Here is a 21,730-nt window from a genome sequence, read left to right as displayed (position 1 = left end):
TGCTGCACGTGGGTATCCAGCCCTTCCAGTGCATCCCCGTGGCCATTCCCATGTATTTTGGCACGTGTCCATGCTGCCCGGGGCGTACCACACAGCAGCCTTATCAATCACAGGCCCATCCAGGCACCGTGTCTCCACCGCGCGCGGTCAGGAGCCTGTCGTGGCGTGAAACCACGCGGGAGCAACGCCCACCTCAGGCGGCCACTCTGTTGAAGTCCGAGGCGCGCGGGCAGCGGCCTCACAGCCAGGAGTCCGGAACCGCGCAGCAGCCATCACAGTTCCCTGATGGTTCAAATTGAAGTTTCGTTACTGCCTCTGTTAGTGGGAAGAAGTAACCATGCAGGCTCAGGGTTAAACAGGCACGGGCAAACCGCTCCACCCAAAACCACCTAACCCTTTTCGGGAAGGGCCCGTGCTCTGTGGTGTTACCAGGCCTTGCCAGTACAACGCTGGCAAAGGGGATGCTGCCCTGGAGGGGAAGACGAGCTGGGTCATACACGACATGATCTCTCCAGAGGAAGCTCTACCAAGGGCTTGTAGTTGGCTAACACTGAGGTGACGGTGCAAGTTCCCACACAAACATCACAAGCTGTTAGAAACCTGGTATTTCAAGACCGATTTGTGCCACCTGCTGTATGACAGCAGAGTTTCACATCATGCAAAAAGTGCAGAGATGAAACAGTTGCTTGCTACAAGCTTACTACAAGTTGGCTGGTTATTCTCCAGTAATGGCCATATTATCTGGCAGCAGGAAGGACTTGCTGCTTGTTAAAGACATCGCTGCTTGTTAAAGACATCTCTGCTTCCTTGCTGCACAGGGTATGGCTCTCAGCCAGTTCCCAAGCAACCATGTGCTTTTACAGTGAGCTGGGAACAGTCTGCACACCCAGAAAAGATGGGAGTGCAAAACATGGTAGGACAACGTCAGAGTTAACACCGAGTGAGAAACTTTCACTCCATTTGGAGAAAGAATAAGACTATTATTTGTGTTAATAAAACCTGAGAGAATAGGTGAAAAATGTTTGCACAGACTTTACATATAGCTATTGTCCTCGTTTGAAATATAAGAACTATGGCAAGTAATGAGGTTTCTGAGAATAACCTTTGGGTGGGAGCTTGCTCAGCCTTTTGGTTATGTTTGATTTAGTTTACAATGCCAAACACGTGGCGGGTGGGAATCACACACCTGGTAATTTAGGGGCAGTAGCCTGACATGGCACTTTCTCTGCAGCCTTTGAATCTCCTGTCCCAGCAATGGTTTCCCTCTGCCCCGCTGGACACCCACCCCATGCTCCTCCCAACCTAGCTCCTTTCCTTCCAGGGGGTCTTCACCACTGGAAAGTGGAAGGAGAGGCCATGACCATGGGATGTGTGCCAGGGCAGCCTGATGTGGCACTTACTCTGAGTCTGAGGTGTCAGCATGTCCTGTTCCCACGTGGACGTTCATGGCCATGCCGTTGAGCTGGTCTCGAGACTGCTCCCTCCGAGCATTTTTTACTGTCACCCCTGAGTCCGAGGGGGAGCGGACCCCATCATTTGTCCCCAGGGAAGCAGTCCTGGATGAGATTGTGGTTTGATTGTAGTCAGATAGCTTTTCCCGCAGTCGATTCTTCATATTCTTATCCACCAGAGGCGGAGGGTAGGTGACTTTATTTTTTAAGATGCCTGTTAAAGAAAACAGAAGGCGCAATCCGAATTTTGAAATGTATCAGTAATCTCATTTATCAAGCTGAACATATCCCAGAAAGGGCATTTTCTATTTCTTAATTAGACACCTATTTTGAAACTTTATTTTAAAACCAAACTGTCAGACTTCAGCAACAACCTACTAGCTTCCCGTGGTGTACACAGGTTGGAGCTGTTTGGAAAATGCTCTTCCATGACAGATATCCCAGATAAACTAATTAATGCTCGTTAACCCCACCATCTCCCAGTCCGTCTATGAGGCTGAGTTGGCAGGCCTACCTTTCCTCTGCTCTGGCTGCTGGTTATTCTGGTGGGACAGAGGTCTGTTCTCCTTCTGCTGCCCTTCGTTCTCCTTGTCCTGGGGTGCTTCGTTGCAGTGGTTCACCTGGTTTTCCCTGTGAAGCTCTACGTTGACCTTGGTCTCAACTTTGAGTTTCTGTTTCCCGCTAGGGTCCTCGCTGTCGCTGGCTGTTATGCACTCTGTGGGCCAATAGGGTTTCACATGATTGGGAAGGGTATCAACTGCAATGCAAAAAAACACTAGCTTGAAAAACCCTTCGGACGATAGGTTTTCTCAACTATGGCTTGCTCAGTCCTGTTCCCTGTGGCTGGGGAGGAGTTGTGTATCAAATCAGAGCAATGCTTCAGATGATCCTTGCTGGGCTGTGCCGCCCTCGGGGTGCAGTGACACCCAAAAACCACACCTGGTAGGATGGCAGGGTGTCCAAACCCTTCCCAGAGTGATGCTGCTGGCTCCACTACTGAGAGGCATGAGTCAAGCCTTCTCTCACAGCTCTCCAGGGCCAGCCAGCCCCCTGGGAATGCTGGTTTCTGAGGAAAGGGAGCCCAGGGTACCTCATGCTGTACCTGTGCAGAGCAGCAGCATACAGCTGGATGTTTGACAGTCTTACCTGACTTAACTTTAGGACAAGACGAACTGCACCCAGAAAAGCCTAGACCCTGCAGGCCATGGTATTCATATCAATGGTTAATCATCTCCCACTTTTTAGGTCCAGGACCTCCCCAACCTTGCTAAATCTACATAGCTGTATTGCACAAGGAGAGGCAGGTGCTTCTTCCTTTTGCTCTCAGAATAACCTGCTCCTTCCTTCTCTTCCTTCATATGAGACGTTGATGTTTGCATAGCTAAAGTCCAACCTGCAAAGCCCACTGACCACCCTCTGCTTGAGTACCATAAATTGCAGATTTGCTCAAGCATCCTTTTGCCTGCACTTAGTCACCCCTGTGGCCAAATACACTGGGGAAGAAAGAAACACCTCTAAGCTGGAGACAAAGAAGACCTTTGCAAAAGGAAGGCACAGCGGTAGGGATGTTGTCTCTGCCCTGTGCTAGTCTGGCAAATTTGTCCTCTCTAAAGTTACTTTAAAGACAGGAATAAGCCCATTGCTCTCCCCTCACTGGCAGTACCTTTGGGTGTGCTGTGGAGTGGGCCACGTTCATTGTTTTTGGAGGTGGACGTGTTCCATTTTTTCTCTGGCTCGAGCCCATCTTCCTCGCTGTCCGATGAATGGGAGGAGGCGTAAGAGCTGCTGTGCTCATCGAGGGACAGCTCACTGTCGGAGTCTGAGTCGTGCTCTACAAATACAGAAAGGGGAAACAAAAGTGATGAGAATGATCAAATGATCAAATGAGTAATGAGCTGAACAAATATACCTAACAAATGCACAAGAAGGAAAAGGCAGGTGTCCGTCTCAGACCATGTCAGGGATGAGCTTTTCTGTCCTGAAGGATGGAAACAGAAGGACCTGGGGGTGTTGGTTGGCTGCTGACTGAATATGAGCCAGCAGTGTGTCCAGGTGGCCAGGAAAGCCAATGGCATCCTGGCTTGTATCAAAAATAGTGTGGCCAGTAGCTCTAGGGAGGTGATTATACCCCTGTAGCCCTGTGAGGCTGCACCTTGAGTACTGTCTCCAGTTCTGGGCTCCTCACCATAATATGCACATTGAGGTCCTCGAATGAGTGCAGAGAAGGGCAACCAGGCTGGTGAAGGGGCTGGAGGGCAAATCCTATGAGGAGCAGCTGAGGAAGCTGGGGATGTTTAGTCTAGAGAAGAGGAGGCTGAGGGGAGACCTTATCACCACCTACAACTACCTGAAGGGAGGTTGTAGAGAGGTAGGAGATGGTCTCTTCAGCCAGGTGACAGGAGATAGGACAAGGGGAAATGGCACTAAGCTGCTTCAGGGCAGGTTCAGATTAGATGTTAGGAAAAAATTTTACTGAAAGTGTTGTTAGGATGTGGAACAGGCTGCCCAGGGATGTGGTTGAGTCACCTTCATTGGATGTGTTTAAAAAACGGGCAGATGAGGTACCTAAGGGATATGGTTTAGCTTAGTACAGGAGTGCTTGGACTCGATGATCTTAGAGGTCTTTTCCAACCTTGTGATTCTGTGATCCATAAGTGTACCTAGGATTAATTTGCAAGGGCTATGGCATCCATCTAAGCAACCACGGGAAGCACAACCGTTTGGCTCAGCTAAGGTCCGGGAATGCTGACGTGCACGGGAGGTGCAGAACTGAATGGGGGCATTTTTGATCCTATTCAATATGCAGAAAGAACACCAACTCCACAGGGTCTCAACACAACACACAGGCAAACCAAGGTAGGTTGAAATACCAAGAATCCGCAAGCGTGCGCACTTGAAAACTACTACAAAGCACCAAAGTTTAAATCAAGACTCAAGATGAAAGGAAGCTGGGCAAGAGACACCTCTTATTTTCTTGTACAGAACACAGCAGTAAAAGAGGATATTGCCTCGAGGTCCCGAATGTTAAAGGATCGCCAATTAAAAATCAAGAGCAACAGCACGTCATTTGTGAGAAAGAAAGGGGACGCCAGGAACTGTCAACAGCTGTGACAGCTGTCAGATTAAAACTGAACCATCACAAGAGGCAGATACATGATATTTCCATTCCAGGATTCCCTAGCAAAGCAACCATTGCACAGCTCATTATGCCAAGAGCGTAATGAGAATCAGGCACACCAAGTCAGACTGAGTATTCTTCTCCTTATTGAAGCCTTTGAAAAAAGTGCTGAGAAGGAAAAGGAGCACAACTGGGTCAAAGTGTTTAGAAAAAGCTCTTACCATTGGATTTTGAGGGATTCCTATGAAAAATGGAGGAATCTGCTTCAGTCTGACCAGCCCTTGCTTGACTTGAGGATCCACTGAGCTTATGAGCAGCCTCATCCCTTAAGAAAATAAAAACAAGGGACAACTTTCTTGGTCATTTTACTGTCCTTAACAAGAAGACACGCAGACGAGATTCTCCTGGTCAAAGACAGGCGGCTGCAGGGGGTGTTAGCCAACCTGTGCTTGGTTGTCAGCATGGTAACTTTTACAGCAAGACATCGGTTATCCTAACGGAGCTGTCTGCCTTTGGCCACATGAATCACACTCAGAAAAAGCCTCAAGTTAATAAGCTGAATCCCACTCCTTGAGACATGACTGAATTTTACCAGGCAAAGAGCACAGCCCATACATACAGCCAGCTCAATAGCTAACCACAGCACTGTTGGAACTCCCCACCAAAGATACATGCAAAAGGGAAATGCACAGAAGAAAATGACAGTCACATAACGCAGAACTGTTTAAGACATAAACCAAGTAGCATTCGAACTAGAAACATTTCTGTTTTCCACAAGATGGATGCAAAGGGAAAGGTAAGCCACCTGAAAGCCATGCATCTGCCACCTGATTACCTGAGAATATAAGCAAGGTAGCTATTGTGGCTCTTGGCTGACCTGACGGTGCTTTCTAGGGAGACAGTGGACTCCCCCATGGTTGTGCGGTACATATTCGGCTCTTCTATGTAGGTGTTGTTACAGTTCAGAGACCGCTGGAGGAAGGAAAAAGAGACACAAAGCAACAGTGAATGATCCTACCAAAACCCCACGTTACCCACAAGTGCACTGAAATCACCAAGTGGCTTTTGGTGCTAAGGAAACAAATTATTTCCTCTCAAAACTTTTAATTTAAAAACATAATAAAAAGCTTTAGAGAGAGGCCATCAGCAATCTTCGTACGAAATCAGACAATTCATTTAACTACAGTCAAGCCACCTCTAAGTGTATTTTAGATAACTTCTACCAGCAAGTGGATGCTTTTTCCCAGTTGTTCTTTCCTTACAGTTAGTAATGTAGCTCTTGTTGCAGTGGAATCATCTGGAAGAGGTTTCTTTCCAGTTAAAGTGTTCTTCAAGTGCTTCCTGACTTCTCTGTTAAATACGCAGTGGAAGAAGAAAATGAACAGCCCCTGGAGGGTTTCACAGAGAGAAAGAATAAATCTAAATGATACATTACTACCAAACTGCAAATACAAGCAGGTATTAGAGAACAGCTTTTTTGAAACAACTTCCAAACTCCAGTTCATAGCCCATTATTTCAATAGCAATAACAACTTTGTGTCTTTGGAATGGCATTGACTGATCTCCTGGGACTTCTTCATAATTGGCTTCCACGTTCAAATGTGCACCAAGGGCCTGAGAAAATACACACAACAATGTGTTCCTCTGGGATATACAGAGCAGAGCTTGTAGTGTGTCACCCTCCCTTGTTGTTTGTGAGGAAATGTTCTTCTCAAAATATCTAATGGGGTCTCCAATACCCTACTGGAAGATGTTGCAGGGAGTTTCAGGGTTGTTTTTGCATGAAGATTTTAGAGCTTTTACACTGATAATGAGACAAGATCAACAGCAGCATACAAAAAAACATCAATGCCTTTAGTGAAAACCTCTGGAAATGAGGAATTTCTGTGATACGTGCTATTAGTGTTGTTGGTTAGAGAACTTTAGAAAGCCTTATCAAACATGTATTGATCCTGGGAGCAGAGAGGTCCCAACTTTTGCCCCGTATGTTCCTTGGTTCAGCAATACCTCCTGATGAGAAGATCACTGAAATCCTCAGGGCTGGGCAGTTGTTGGCTGCCAGGAACACACTTTAACAGCTTTTGCTGGGGTCAGAGGGCACACACGTGCCTGCCTTCAGATGTATTTGCTCTGAGGGAATTCATGCAGCTGCCAAATTGTTATCAATTTTGGTTGGCGACATAGTATGTAGAAGCCATTCACTCATGAAGTTGCAGCTGTACCAACATCACAAGATGCCTGCATGTCATGATTTCAGCCAAAGCAGTTGACTTAGAGAAACTTTAAACTTCAAGCTCACGTTCTTATCTGGCATTGGCACTTTGGGATTACTCATTAATAAAATTCACATAAATGTCTCTTTAAAAATACCACTTCAAAGAAGGCAATGACGTGAAACGCCACATACCGCTGTGCCTCTCTGGGCAACTCTGGAGAATTCCAGCTGCTGACTTTTCTGCCTCCCATCGGGTTTATATTTAATTTAATTTAGCTTTAGGCTTGTGGAAGCCTGGTTTTATAGCCTGGGTAGGTGCATTTATTTCAGAGCACATCAGCTGCAGTGGCAAAATAACCTTGTTCCTGGCTGGCCTATCTGGTGTGCTTCTAGGATAGGGAGAATCATCTCGGGAGGAGACCCATCAGACTTCTTTTTCTACTTGGCTGCAATTTTTGGCTGTTGTGCTAGAGCTGACAAGAGTGGCTAGCTAACAGCTGCTGTTTCATTACTGCAGGCACTTGCCATGACAGTTACTGCTATCCTTGGTCACATTCAAGTCGTGACCAACATGAAGTTTCATGATTAGTTCTGTGCCAGGTCTCCTACAAATAACCATGTTCTGCATCTTGAATGAGTAAGTGTGTACCCTAGGACAGGCAACTCAGTAAATCCCTAATGCAATGAATGAACTGTATTTGAAAATTATTATTTGGCTTGCCTGCTTAAACAGTACCTTATTTGTGAAAGCCTTGAACCTGGAGCTTACCTACTCCAGGTGAAACACAAGTCTTATTTGCCATAGCAACAGAACAACTCTTAACTATGAGTAGGCAGAAGACAGTAGCAAAGCTTTTTGTCTCTAGAATGACAGAAGTATAATTGCCTTCTGTTATTTATCTGTCACAGGTTACAATAGTGAAGCACTTATCGTTAGAATGATGAAAAGTGAGAGATGCAATTAGTCAAAGTTATTGTTTTGGTGAAAAGAACCCTCTCTTGGAGAAAAGAGAGCAAAAATTGTACTTGACATCTCTGCTCTGAAGTCAGCTCTTGTTTAGCTGGTTTTGAGAGGTCTGGGTGCAGCAGTGGGCTCACCAAGGTCTGCCACGGACAAGACACCATCCAACTTACCTGCAGACAGCTGAAAATGGCGAAGAGATAGTGAAAGGTCATGACGTCACTGTTGACAGCCATCAGCCCCAGCAGCCACGTGGCACTGATGAGCAGCAAGAGCAGGAAGGCCGTTCGCAGCACAGAGCTGTAAACACACACAGACAGGTGTTGGCAGCGTGAAAGGATACGATGGAACAACCCAACTTCTCCACGCAGGTGGTGCCATGTGCCCAACGACTGGCCAACTGGAAAGGACTTTTGGGAAAATTAGGGCAGTGTTCATCAGCTGCCAGGTCCCAACTCTCTCACTGCACTACTCATTGGCTTTGCATATTCAGGTTTAAAAAAATAAAGGTGCTTTCTCTTCTATTTCATTCCCAAGGTTTTCTTCAAATGCAATGTTCAAATGGCTGTTTGCCAAGGCCTCTCTGTTCAGCCTTGTTGACTCTGAGGAAGAGATCTGGGTGGTAAATGGTCACGTTTGTCTCATTTCTGTTTGCTGAGTTCACTCTCACATTCCTTCTCAACTTCACAGCCCCAGGTTTTGGATCAAGAGCCCTTGGGGGTATTGTTTGGTTAAAACCATTATTTCCATAAATGCCTTCAGAAGATGGTCACAATTCTGGTGGCAAAAGTTCTGTATGACGAGTTAAATAGCTGCCATTAAGTAGCAATTATACTCCACTTGTTTAGGGAGATTTAAAAAAGAAACTTTAAAAAATTACTCAACAGGTCTGAATAAATAGCCAGAAGCAGTCTTTTGAAATCTCATACAGCTACCTATTTGGGTGTGGGGGGGTAAGGGGGAGGAAAGGGTGGTGTGTGTGCTGTCCTGCCACTAGCTAATCACATTTCAGTTCACAGGTAAATTCTGAGCTTTGGGCAAAACAGACATTAATGGGAACAGGCTGCCACAGCAGCATGGGGAGGCGGCAGGCTGCAGCTTGTGAGGCCTTCTCCTTGTCCCACAGGGAGTGGGACTGGGGGGAAGCTGGCCCAGGTGTTGGTGAGGGGAGATGCTGCTGAGCCACAGGTGAACAGAGGGAGATCCAGCACTGTGTCTTCCAGGGCATTGCCACAGGCAGAGGTGAAGTGCCAGGTTAGTAGGGAGTATGACTAAAGACCTGGAAGAACTATAACGATACCATCCAGGGACCAGACCTTTCCCTTTCCTCTCTCTTCTCCTGCCTACACATGGTGGTGATACAGAGCACCATGGTGGAGGTTTTACATTGCCTCCAAGGGAACTCCAGGAGTAGCTCCTATTGCCTCTGCCAGTGCTGACTGTCTCCTGCAAATCCCTTATTTATTTTCTACCCCAACACGTGCTTTTAGACAATTCTGTCCCTTATTGTTCCTCATCAGATTTTTTCTTCAGGTTTTTCAACCCAAACTTACACCACTCCAGTCTTTTCAAACGAACGTTGCCTCCGCCTGCACGATGCTTTCATTGCCAGTATGAAGATGACAGTGTTTGTCTGAAAAGGAAATTGAAATAACAACATGGATTCCTTCTGTAAAGTTGTTAAGGGTCAGTTTTCAATAACAATGCAGTTTTTATCCCAAAATAGTTTATGGTGCCAAGAACATTTTCCCTTCAATTTATATGTCTCAAAGTTCCAAGATTCATCTAATTTCAAGCCAACATAGCCAAGAACATTCAAGCCAACACAGTCAAGACTTTATCTGGATGAAACCCATTAAGATGGCTCTATGCAAAAAGGCTCAAGTGAACCACAAAAAGGCAAGAACTATCTGTCCTTGCCCAGCCCTGAGTCCACTCAGCCCAGCATCTTGTTTCAGCTGGGCCAAAGCAGAGTATAGTAACAGGGCAAGCAGAGGAGAATCCCTCTGAATACTCCTCCAGCCTTCACTGACTTCCAGAGCTGGGATGCAGTAGTTGGGGTGGTGCGTTTGTACTTAGTCATTTGTGGTGTATGTTGATGCCAGGAATTTGCCCAGCTACTTTCTGAAACCATGCAGGGCTTTACCATCACCACAGTCTTGTTTCTGTGTATTTATAACTTACCTCCCTGTGGGGTGCCATGTAGCTCATCCTGTTTGTTCTGAATCTGCTGCCTCCTAACACTAATTGTGTTGGAAAAGACCCCGAATGCTTGGGTCATACTCCCTAGGCCACCACATTATTGCAAGCCTCTTTCTATCCCCTTCTCCGCAGCTTTCTCTTCTCTAGGCTGAAGGCTCCTAGTCCACTTAGTTGCTCCTCCAGCTAGGGCTGTCCCATGACTCTGGTAACTCATGATCCCAGTCTACACCACTTCCAGGTCTACTACATGCTTTTTGAGATGAGACACCAGACTTGGTATTCAAGACAGAGTCACACCATGGATATATACCTCCTGGTGCCCAAGGGATGTTTTAAGAGAAAAGTGAAATAGTTGACAATTTTTTTTAATTCCTGAAATTTGGATTATTTAATATTTCTTTAGGTCTTCTGGATGAAGGCACTTGTTATGGCTTATTTTGTCAATTTGTTTTCTAAGCCCATTGACCAACCCTTCAAACATGGAACAAAGCAAGTGGGAAAAAATAAGCAGTTTTTTGGCCACACAGCCATTGCTCCACAGGCAATCTTTGCTCTGGCATGGAGCCTGCTGATTTCCAGGAGTTTAGCTCAGGTCTTACCTGTTTAAGCAAGAGAAGCTTGAGTGTATCAGCTTTGACTATGAAGAATATATTTGCTTCACAGTATGACTATTGGTTGACAAAGCATAAAAAGAAAGGTAGCAATAAAGAAGGGACAGCTCAGGATGCCAGTTCCACCATACTTACAACCACAACAATTACGATGGGCCCAGCGAAACTCCAGATAAGGGTGTCATGAACAGACAACCAGCAGAAATCAGGGTTCCCATAGCCTTGTGGATCCAGGCCAACAGCAAGCCCTAGGTCACAAAATGAAGAGAAAGCACATCACTAAGGTACTGCTGAGATCTTCTACAGACCCAGGAGCATTTTGAAATCACTGCCTGACAAACAAAATGATAATGGTAAATAGTGATCAGTAGGAAAGCCTGGGTAGTTAAAATCAAGGAAAACAGTGAAATAAAAGCTTTTGTCAATCAAAATCCTTACACTGATTGCTCCATATCAAATGATACCATGAGTTTTGCCTACCAGAACAAAGTTCAGCTGCACAAAACCAACAATAAATGCAAGTCTCAAATTCATTCTGTTTCAGCGCTGTTTTATAGTCACACTCACACAGTGTGATGAGGCCTTGAGGGCGAGTGACATGTTGAGGAATTTCAATAAGCCTGTGCAGCAGAATGACATGAATCATAACTGAAGAGATGTCTGTACTACAGAAAAAAGAGCATTCTTAACTGCCGTGAGCCTGCTGTCACTAAAACAACACCAGGACCTGGGAACTCACGGGAGTCAAATGCTTGAGCTCAGGTGGGATTCATTTCGAGCTGCCATCCCAGGTACCTCACCTTGCTTTCAGCACTGTTTGAAATGGAGTTTGCTAATGCCCCCAAGGCAACTGAATTAAGAACACACCCTTTATTGTCTTATTTTTCAAAGCCTGGATTATTCCAAGAAAGTCTCTGAATAAAGCTTCCACCTGCTCATTTTACAGTACCATCTGATTTGGTGACCCATACCTCACCCATACAGTGATGGACCGGGACTGCTGCCTTTGACCTGCAAAATACTGCAGCAGTCTTCCTTCTTCAAGGCACAGAAACTGATCCCTACGAGGCCTGTGGCCAATGACATATGGTAAATGGCTGTGGCATATTGTCTGGGTGTCAGGAGCACCTCTTGGGTTGAGCGTATGCCCACTCAAGCAGGTGGCCAAGGTTGACAGCAGTGCTGCTCTCCACAAGGAGAATTCACATGCATTTATAACCCCCTTTTCTTTACAATGGGAGCCCATGTGCTCTGAGGAAAAGACACCAAAAAAAGGGAGAGGTAGCTGCATTTCACTCTCACTGCTTAAAGCTGGCCCACCGCCAGTATCCGCATCTGGTACAAGCCTACAAGTCTGTGAAAATTAAACTGGCTATTTGGCAAAGCAGTGGATATTGGATCTGCTTCCTCTGAAGTGTGGAATGAGATAGGACTGGTCTCCCTCCCTGCTCCCATTGGCCCTTCCACCACCCCCTTCAGCAGTTGCCATCCAGAAAGAATTACCCGTAAATGATTAAGGGACCATAAAGTATTTTATACAGATGTAATTCTACAGACACAGCCTGTTTCCCAGGACTTGATTTCCCCATTAGTGGGATTTAAACTATATTTTGACCCAACATCTGGCTCTGAAAGTAACTGGCAGACAGCAGCATTTTTTCACTCTCAAAATCCTACCCTCAAATTCACCATTAAACAAATGGGGCCAACTGGAGTCTTCAGGTACACGGTTCAGATTTTAATGGAGTCAGCAACATGTGAAGTAACAATTTACCCAAAGGCACAATTAAGCCAACACCATGTATTATAGAGAACTACTTTTAGTGCATCAATTAAACGCTGCAGCCTGGTCGTCCTGAGCAGACAAAGCATGGGGGCTGCATGACAGCTCACTGACGGTGGCAGAAACCGGAGCTGGTTCTATGGCTGAGCTGAGCATCCCGTGTGGACCAGCACCCATCCTGGGAGTGTGTGAAGAGGATGCCATGGGGAGGTGCTGCTGGAGGGGTACGTTTTGAACCTTCTGAGCTCCTGTGGGCTCAGCAGCCGTGTGTGACTCAGGCGACTGTGGGTCAGCCTCACCTCTCTCCTAACTCATTGCCTCGCTTAGTATTCACACCAAACAGAGGATTTGGAAGGTGCCAGTTTCTGGGAGACACTGGTTTTAGAGCTATGCAAGAACCGGCTTTAACAAGAGTGCTGCGGACCGCACGGCAAAGCAGTTTTAGTGCTCACATGCCAACTGGTCACCACGAAGACACGCAGAGCTGGAGGGGTCTTGCTGGGTGCCAAATCCCCCCCATTGCTCCTGGGACAAGGAAATCATAAAATCCCCCTCCTAGGTGGATCAAACTACATTTTAAGACAAGCAAGCCTCAAGCAAATTTTAAATGTTCCACCGTTGCTCCCCGTGGAGGAGTATTCCACATATGCACTCTTTTGATGGCTCTAAGCCTTCTCCCAACTTCCACCCTATTTTTATTCATGGCAATTTGCTTCGCTGTGCTGTGACCGAATGTGGCTCTTCCCTGCTGGAGTTTTCCTATGCAAACATTTTGCAATGATGTTTTTCCCTGCACTAAAGGTCAAGGTTCCCTTCTGCAAGTAGCCTGGCCCCATCACAGATACCTTAGGACTGCTAAGTCCCAGCTTGAAATATATGTCAGTTTAAGCACGGAAAACAGAAAAAATAAACAAACCATAAAACCAAACCAGAGTAAAGCCTCTGCTTTATGAACTGTAGGTTCTTCTTTCTTTTCTTTTTTTTTTTTTAAGGATAGCTATGATAAAGTCCTTTGGATATCCGAGACTAAAACCCCTTCCCATATCTAGACTTTTACAGTATTAAAATACATCCTTCTCTCATAAAGAAATTTAAAAGAAATCGAATGCAAGGTCATGTTATGAAGTTGGAACCTTTTTACTGTTTAGATATTAAAATTTATAAAGGAAGCTTATTTAAAATATGTACAATAACAAAGTTTTCCAAGGGAAAGAAATCCAACATTGTTCTATTTATGATGAAATAATTTTCTCTTCAGATGATTTCTAGACCTGGAAGGGCAAACAAAAGGCTTGGCTTTCTTTATCCTTCATTTCACAAAATCCTCTGACTTGCTCAGTACCAGGGATCTGACTTTTCATTTAAATGAATGGCAGATACAGTACATTCAGAGTTTAAATTAGGGGAGACAACCTGGGACTGCAGCTCACTGTTTTAAAAGTGCCAAACAGTTCTGTATCACCGACAACATCATCTACGTAGACAAGTTTAAATATGTTGTAGTATTTAGATTGCATGATACTGCTGTTGAGAAGGTCTGAATTATTTTAAAATTCAGGAGAGAAACTAAACATGACACAGAAAATCCTTCTGACAAAATTCTTCTAGAGACTTACGTCTTCTGAAACACAGTTCTTTTACTGCTGTTTACTGATACTTCTTCTCCACTAGAAATGATGCTTCCAACTACCTGATGGCACTTAAACATTCCTAATTATATTGCAGTAGTCCTGTATGTACTGAAGAAAGTTACACAGGTCTGAAATGTTTTAGAAACCCAAAATAGAAATAATTTAAAATGTCAGAGAGATGTCTAGTGTGGCAGAGCCGTCTGGGCTGTACTTCCCACTGAGTTCTGGATAAATTGATGGAGGAACAAGGTGGCAAGGAAAAAAAACTTACCAGTTCTCCAGAATTAAACCTAACCTGTACTATTCTACGTTACATTTCTGTATTACACTTTCTCAAGTCACATAGAAAAAAATCCCCATGTGTTTTATTTAAATTCTAACTTGTTCCACAGTATTTTTCCAAGTGTATGTGAGGGACAGTCATTTGTTTGATCTGAGAGACATTTAAACCTCTGCCATTGCCGGCAGTACGTTGCTATCTGTAAAAATAGAAGTCATCAGACAAAAGTTAACTGTCTGCCTGTGACCTTACTTCCCATATGGCAACAGATACATGCTGAAATAGTTGAACCAAAAAACCCCACTCCAACTGTTCTGCAAAGCTCACTGCCCAAGGAGCTGTCTGCCTGAATTAGCGTAGCACCACGTGCTCAGAGTAGTGCTGGAAATGTCCGATTGCCAAAATAGCCACGGTGAGGATGGAGGTGGATTTGCTCCTGTGGATCACCCTGGAATAGTTTAAAAGATTACTGTCTCCAGCTTTTCATTACTTTTCTTTAAGTGGAAGTTAATTGCCTTTGTATCTGAAATGAAGTAAAAAGGCTGCTTGGGTACTCTCAGCTCATTTTTATGCCAAGCAAAAATCCCAGAACTGATTAAGTTCCCTTCTGGGAGCATTTACTGCTGGTCAAGGGTAGGCAACAGGGACGTCCAGTGAAGGGCAGTAATGCCCTGTGGGCAGCACCACTGCTGAAGCCACTGCAGTTACCTCCCGGAGAGGGGACTGTGTGTCCATATCCCGAGGTACCAGAACAGGGAAGGAAAAAGTCTGAAGGCTGCAGGAAAAGCTGTTAAAATAAAAATACTGTTATTCCTAAGCAATGTTACTGAGTTTTGTTTTAATCTAGGTGCCATTATGTTATCTTATTGCAAAGCCCACAGTATCACTTCAGCTGGGGAAAATTCAGGTTGGCTTCTGCTATACATGATTTGGTGTTGCCCTTGTTCAGGAAAACCCTGAAGTTCAGTGCACCTATAGCTGCTTTGGATGGGGTAACTTTCCCAAATCTAGCTAGTGAAGATGGCAGGGAAGGGAAACGAAGCTCTTTTGGGGTGGTTGAAGGTACCTGTTATGATGGCAGGAATGCCCCAGCCAACGACGTAGTAGAACCGCATGTGCCCGAAGTTAATGTTCCTCACTTCAGTCAGCATCCGGTAGATGTGGAGCTGCTCCACAAACATCCATGCAAAGGTGCTCATGTAGACATAATGCAGGAGGATGGCAATCACGGTACACACAAACTGCAGAAGGGAAAGGTCAGGGAAATTAGAGTTGCTATTCTGAATCATAACCCGGTGAGTCACCAGCTCCCCCGTGCAGCTAAAGGCAACTGTAATGAAAAGGTTTTGGCAGAACAAATATACTGCCATTAATTAAGTTTTTCAGCCTGTCAGAAAAGCTGTTCGTGTTGTTAATTTTTTTTTTTAATTTTTCTGTGTGTATTTGCTGCACAGGTGAAGATTTTGGCTATTCTGACCAAATTCCTTCTGCTCACATGAGAGGCAGGGCTGGCAGAGGTCCTGGCTCTTTCTCCTGGTGTGGAGGTGGGAATGCTCCTATGGAAGCTGCAGACCCCCTGCCCTGCCTTGTGTACGAGTCTTGCCTGCACAAAGCAGATACACTGAATCCAGCCACAGTGCACTTAATTGCACCATCTAACCTGGTCTCACCACAAAGCCAACAGACTGCTCCTGAGAATGGCCACCTGCAGCCCGGCACTGACTCGGTGTCTCCCATTTCCACATCAAGGACCATGTTATGTGTTTTTCTGCCACTTGATTCTTTCCAGAGAGATCTCTCTCCCAGGAAGTGAGCTATTTTTGGTATGGTTTTGTTTTGTCTGAAAACAGACCGCATTTTGTGCTCGGTATTAGATAAAAAAAATACAGAGAAACTCCTTGTACTTGGTGGAGGTGGAGGAGAGGTGTGAGAGATCACTTCTGGGGACAGAAATCCACAAAGCCTCAGCCCAGGAAAAGTGAACGCACTGAACATGAACAACAGGTGATCTATAGACCTTAACCAAAGCAACTCAGCCTTTCTTTGAGGATTTTTTAAATCAGATAAACGAAATGTCTGTCTCACAAATAGGCAAAATTTGACATGATCTTATGATGTAACCTAAGATCAGCAGACCATTGCCCCTATGTTTCATTTACAGCTCCTTTTCTAGGACTCATTTAAAAAAAAGAGAAGCAAAAGCATGGATGCATCCATGAGTTAAGGCAGTGGCCATCTCTTTTTGGCCTCAAAGCTCTGTCCTTCACTGATGAACCCTGCAGACCTTGAACATCTATACTTCAACAAGTCATGGAGGATGCCTGGCTGTAACCACTGAACTAAAATGATGTAGCCAGAGGTCGATCATCACCTACTACACCGATCAGTCTTTCACCTAATGTTGAAATGGAAGTATTTGACTACAAAGTGGGAGGCTGACTTCCAGGCTCTACATAGCTTGAGCAGGGGAATTAACACCCTTTTCATCCACTGCAGAAAACCACCCAAAACACCAGGCTATAGGATATTCCGGGTCCAGGAATGCTCGTCTCTGACCTCCTCTTGAGACTGCTACTTGCAGTCAGGAACAGAAGTCATGAGGACAAACAGAAAGTGACCTAGTGCTGCCTGGATAGTTCATGTCTTTGGTTAAGAACAAGGTGATTTGGATCTTCTAGTTACAGGTTTGGATTTAGTTTTTATCCCAAGACTGCAATATAAAGTGATTCACTCAGTTCTGCCAGGTTTAGAGCAGCAGAAGTGAACGATCTGCTGAAACAAAAGAGACTGGGTCCTTAGTGTGACTAGGAGCAACAGCTGTAGCAGGCAAACTGGCAGCTGAGGGAATCATTGTGACCAAATGGCTACCCTGAAACCTCTGACCTTCACAGACATGCGTTTGAGTAGTATCTACTAACCAGCTTCCTCTCCCAACTTAACAGTTTCACTGGTGAAAACAGGAATGACCACAAGCATCCGACACCTGAATTGAAACTTGCAATTAAACCTTGTCCTTTCAGGAGCAAAGCAAAGGATTTTGCCAAGGATCAGTCAATAAGCTTGAATTAAGAGCACTTTTGGGCAACCATTCAATCTTTCTTCCAAAATGTTTTACATTGTGTTTTGGATCCTATTGTTCCTGTGCAGCGCTGCCTCTGGTCTCAGATCCTGGCATGACTTTTTAGTGGTTTTCTTTCATGCTATAATGCTCAGAACCGTAAGTTTCCCTCTTTAACTCTGCTGAGCAAAGGAACTGTACAAAGACTGCCAACTTTCTGGATTCACTTACTGCATCAGCCTTATTACCACACCAAGTGCTATTGAAAACGTCGCTCACTAAATGCAAGACCTTTCCTCCCTCTATGTATGCAGGGCTTTTTGTTCCTACTGGCACATGCATACAAGTAGACTGCTGCCCTGAACCTTACCTTTTTCAGGTAAGAAAAAAGAAAGAAAATAAATCACTTTCTATCAATAGTCCAGGGAAAAGATTAAAACCTCACCCAGAAATGTGACTGTTAATTTACAGAAAACCATAAAAGCCAGGCTGGGTGCCAAGCAGCGCAGCATTATTTGTGCTCCAGCATTCTTTCCCTCTTTATGTTCATCAGTGCATGACTCGTTAGACAACTCTCATTCCATACAGACAGATGAATAATTGTCTCAAGCAGACATGGCTTACAGCCCTCCTAACTTTTCAAATTGACTAGGTAGGCTGTAAGGAGCAGCTTTCCACTGTATGAAATATAGTCTGTAACATAAAGGTCTTTGTAAGTGGGTTAAAGGTTTGGGGTGTTTCACTGAGTGCTGGTAAGAACACAAGACATGGTCACACCATGAGCCCCAAAGCATGAAAATGAGAATAAGCAAAAGAGAACAATCTCAACAAATATGTTGTTACCATTAGTATTTGCATAATGAACTGTTTTACTCTTACAGTCATTTGCTTGGTGCTTCAAGATTCTAGGGAAGGAATCTGGCAATGAGGAGCCATTTACAGAGGAATTTTTGGTAAGATCCTGCAGGGAAGTGGGTATTTAATTAAAACTTCTCAGAGGAAAAGATTTGTTTCCTTAGCATCAAAAAACACTTGGTGAATTCAGTGCACTTGCTCCTCGGTATTCATATTGGAGAACTGAAAGAGAATAAAGTCCCTGATAGTGAAATGCAGTGAAAAACGAGTGGTGTGCTCAAGAAGGCACAGGTAAGGTCGAGTTACACAGAGTGCTGTGGATCAACTGGCAAGGTGAGTTCACTTGGACAAAGTTATTTTGATATGCAAAATTGCATATTACAAAGCAAAGACAGCACGTGATGTGAGATCACATCGCAGAGGGCAGGACACTGCTGGAGACCTCACCACAGCAGCAGGTAACTGGAGTTCCTGTTGCAGTGGAACATAAGAATATGGGACTGGAAGTGACATTAGCAGCTGGAAAGCTTCGTCCAGTTTAGCATTCACAGTTTTCCAAAAGGTAAAGTGGGGGAAGAAAGCCCAGGAAAAAAAGGCAACAGAATAATCTGAATTTTAGAAATCCAAGAATTTAAGCAGCTTAATTTTATTGAGTTTTCCTAAAGAAACACTATCGAACAGATGCTTCCTGAGAAGACAGTTTTTATGAGGGAGGTCTCTCAGATTTACTAGGGAAAGGTCTTGAGAGCAACCTGTTACTGGAAATTGAAATGAGACAAAAATCTGACTGTATGTTTATCTGGGACGAGACACTACAACACCTTACACTGTCAGAGGTAAGGGACCCTGCCATCACATCAAATCTCTAAGTCAAGGTCAGATACTTCCTAAAATTCATGTTACAGCTCAAATGACTATCAGAATCCACGGTAACACTTTAGGCTTAAGTTATATAGTAAGTAAGGCTGCACGGTGAGTCACAATGGTGTCATTACCATAATGGTGATGATATTTATTCTATGTAGGCATTTTCTCCCATTTCTGCTGCTTGGACAATGTGGAATCATCACAATTTTTCTTTCTTTTTTTTAATTCTGGTATGTGTTTTCATCTCAAGATTCTACTTCCCACTCAAAATTTACATTGGAAAGTGTTACAGTAAAGGATTTAAATTTTCATCAGTGTTCAGATAATCCCTACACTAACATTTTGAATATTTTTCATCTGTTTTTTCATAGGTTTTTAAAATATTTTTTGAATATTTTTCATAGTTTTTATTGCATGCCATCCTCCCATCTGTCTACTGACTGGTAGAGGTGACTGTGAAGCTTGGAAGTGCTGGAACCCTTGCCTGCTTGCCTCCTACCTGGCTGCATGGTAACTTTTGAGACGGGTGCTACTAAGAATTAGCAGCAATACTACATACAGTGCTACACAGCTAAGATAGCAATGAGGCTGTAGGTACAGAACATACACACTTCCTGTGTGGCATATATCTCATATCCAGTCCATTCATAGCTTGCGTTTCTCGACATGCACAATGCTGGAGGTGCCTGCACTAAGCTCTGGCAGCAGATATGACGGGCTGAAGCCAACAATCACTGTGGCTGGAAGGCACAAAGCAAAGCGACAGGTTTTCTATGGATTCTTGGCTGTAGCAAGCTGTCCCATGCCTGGCAAGTGGCTTCTCCAGAACGGCCATGGTGGGTGTGCAACATGCATATTAGCACCTGCACAGCAACACATAGCTGACAACCTACCAGTCAACACGAGGAGCCGTTTGGGCTTGTGAGGTACCTGCTGCAGGAGAAACTGGAGAGACTCCTACTGAACAGATAAAGCAAGACAGAAAACATACTGATGGAAAGTAAGGAAGAAATCAGTACTCAGGGTTCAGTTCCTGGGATAAGCCTTCAACAGGAGTGCTGTCATTTGTTCCCTGAAAGTAAGATACAGTCCTGTCTCCTTGCACTGCAGTTCATCAAGTAAAACACACAAGAATATACTAAATGCTTGATGTTTTTCAAATGGCTGTTGAGGCCAAGCAAAACTAAAACAGAAGAGAAAGTGAACCAGACAGCAGCAGGTAGAAGTCACAGCATGAACCCCCGATTTAAAGCTTGATAACAACGCCAGCAATAGGCCCAGAGTAACTCTTACCGGGTTGTCAGTCTGGTTGATTCCAATAAGAAAGACGAGCTCTGAGAAGAAAAGGGCAGCCACCAGGTTTTTGTGGATACTATGCAGGTTGGAACGTAGCGTGCGGATCAGGACCAGCAGTATGAAGGTGAGCAGCAAAGCCACCAGTGAGATGGATATGGTTGTGTAAGTGACGATCTTCAGTGGAAGCACCTCCCCATTCTGTGGAAAGAGAGACTGACAGGGTCTCTAGGAGTTTTTCATTCCTCTTCCCAACTACTTGGTCAATGTTTTCATTACTACTGAGTCAACATGCAGAACTGCTTTAGGACCAACAGGAGTGGATGAAGCCACCTCTTGTCACTCAGCATGCTGAGTGTGTGCAGGCAGTAGTCAGAGTATTAAGCAAGAATCCCCGTGAATCTGAAACTGGATGTTCCCTGTTGAGGTTATCCTGAGATGCTGAAAAGCCTATGGCATTTATGTCAATGGCTCTGCTACTGCAATTCCAGGTGGACCTAATATAAAGCGATGCCACAAATACCATGTGTCTCCAACTCTTGTCTCACTCCCTTCCCTGCAGGGCTTTCTGCAGCACAGCCTGGTGGAGTTCTGCATTGCCAGCTATGGTGTGCACGGACCAGGCAAGAAGCTCCTTTCAGCAGACCCAATGGTGGGCACTGTCAGGCACCAGGCAACGTATTCCTGACACACTGCAACATGGGTTTGATCTGCTGATGATGCTCTGAGTCACACTCAAAGCTCAAGCTCTGAATCAAAGCTCTTGAAAACCAAAGGCCTTGAAAATCATCACCCACCTCTCGTTTCGAAATGTCCATCAGGACGGCAAAGCTGGTTATATGGTTGCACTGGCAAGCGATGTGGCTCTGGTTTCTGGAAAAAAGCTCACATCCTCTGGAGGACCAGGCACCTGTCCCGCCAATCCTGCAGGGAAAAAAGGCATTTCTGAGAGCTGTCTCCCCTTGCCTCCCACTGCTATCATTCCCCAGGGTATCTTTTGCTCTGCAACCAGAGTGCTAGTACCAAGACAGCAATATTTATAGGTGTCACATGTTTGAAAGAGTATCATCAACTTAAATAGTCTTCAGTTGACATAATTTCTGATATGACAGCTGGCTTTGCTGACCAAATTTTGTGGTTTTATCACAAACTGTTTTGAATTTTAAAAAAAATAAATTAAAAAATGTTACTTTTGGGTCGGTGACCACACAAGCAATATGGGGGGGGGTTGGGTTGTACAGAGCAATCTGGCCATAACAAGGGTAAAAAAAATACCAAATCCACAGTGAGATACATGTTTTTGAGTCATCTCTCTTTCCCTAGATCTAGACACTGCTTGTACAGCTCCTATGTGAAATATGTTTCAGCAGTAATATAACTTTGTTATAGTGTTCCTCTGAAAAGT

General features: G+C 44.6%; 1 protein-coding gene across 1 annotated transcript in view; it reads right to left on the bottom strand.

Annotated features, from left to right (window-relative positions):
* Positions 1-243: 243 nt before the first annotated feature.
* CELSR1 (cadherin EGF LAG seven-pass G-type receptor 1) overlaps positions 244-21,730 on the bottom strand; it is a gene marked incomplete at its 5' end in the record, with an annotated part of 173,883 nt that continues 152,396 nt past the window's right edge. The window contains 13 exons of the mRNA XM_084274584.1: positions 244-315; positions 1,401-1,665; positions 1,966-2,208; positions 3,115-3,282; positions 4,791-4,894; positions 5,405-5,541; positions 5,832-5,957; positions 7,919-8,045; positions 9,299-9,378; positions 10,694-10,806; positions 15,319-15,493; positions 20,326-20,526; positions 21,123-21,249. Coding sequence (XP_084130710.1) covers positions 291-315; positions 1,401-1,665; positions 1,966-2,208; positions 3,115-3,282; positions 4,791-4,894; positions 5,405-5,541; positions 5,832-5,957; positions 7,919-8,045; positions 9,299-9,378; positions 10,694-10,806; positions 15,319-15,493; positions 20,326-20,526; positions 21,123-21,249 — 1,891 coding nt within the window. The 3' untranslated portion in view covers positions 244-290. The remainder of the gene's footprint in view (positions 316-1,400; positions 1,666-1,965; positions 2,209-3,114; positions 3,283-4,790; positions 4,895-5,404; positions 5,542-5,831; positions 5,958-7,918; positions 8,046-9,298; positions 9,379-10,693; positions 10,807-15,318; positions 15,494-20,325; positions 20,527-21,122; positions 21,250-21,730) is intronic.

This window comes from Gallinula chloropus (assembly GCF_964237585.1).
Source record: "Gallinula chloropus genome assembly, chromosome: 1".
Taxonomy (NCBI): domain Eukaryota; kingdom Metazoa; phylum Chordata; class Aves; order Gruiformes; family Rallidae; genus Gallinula; species Gallinula chloropus.
The sequence above is the reverse complement of the archived record's forward strand: the minus strand, read 5'-3'. Positions and strand labels throughout refer to the sequence as shown.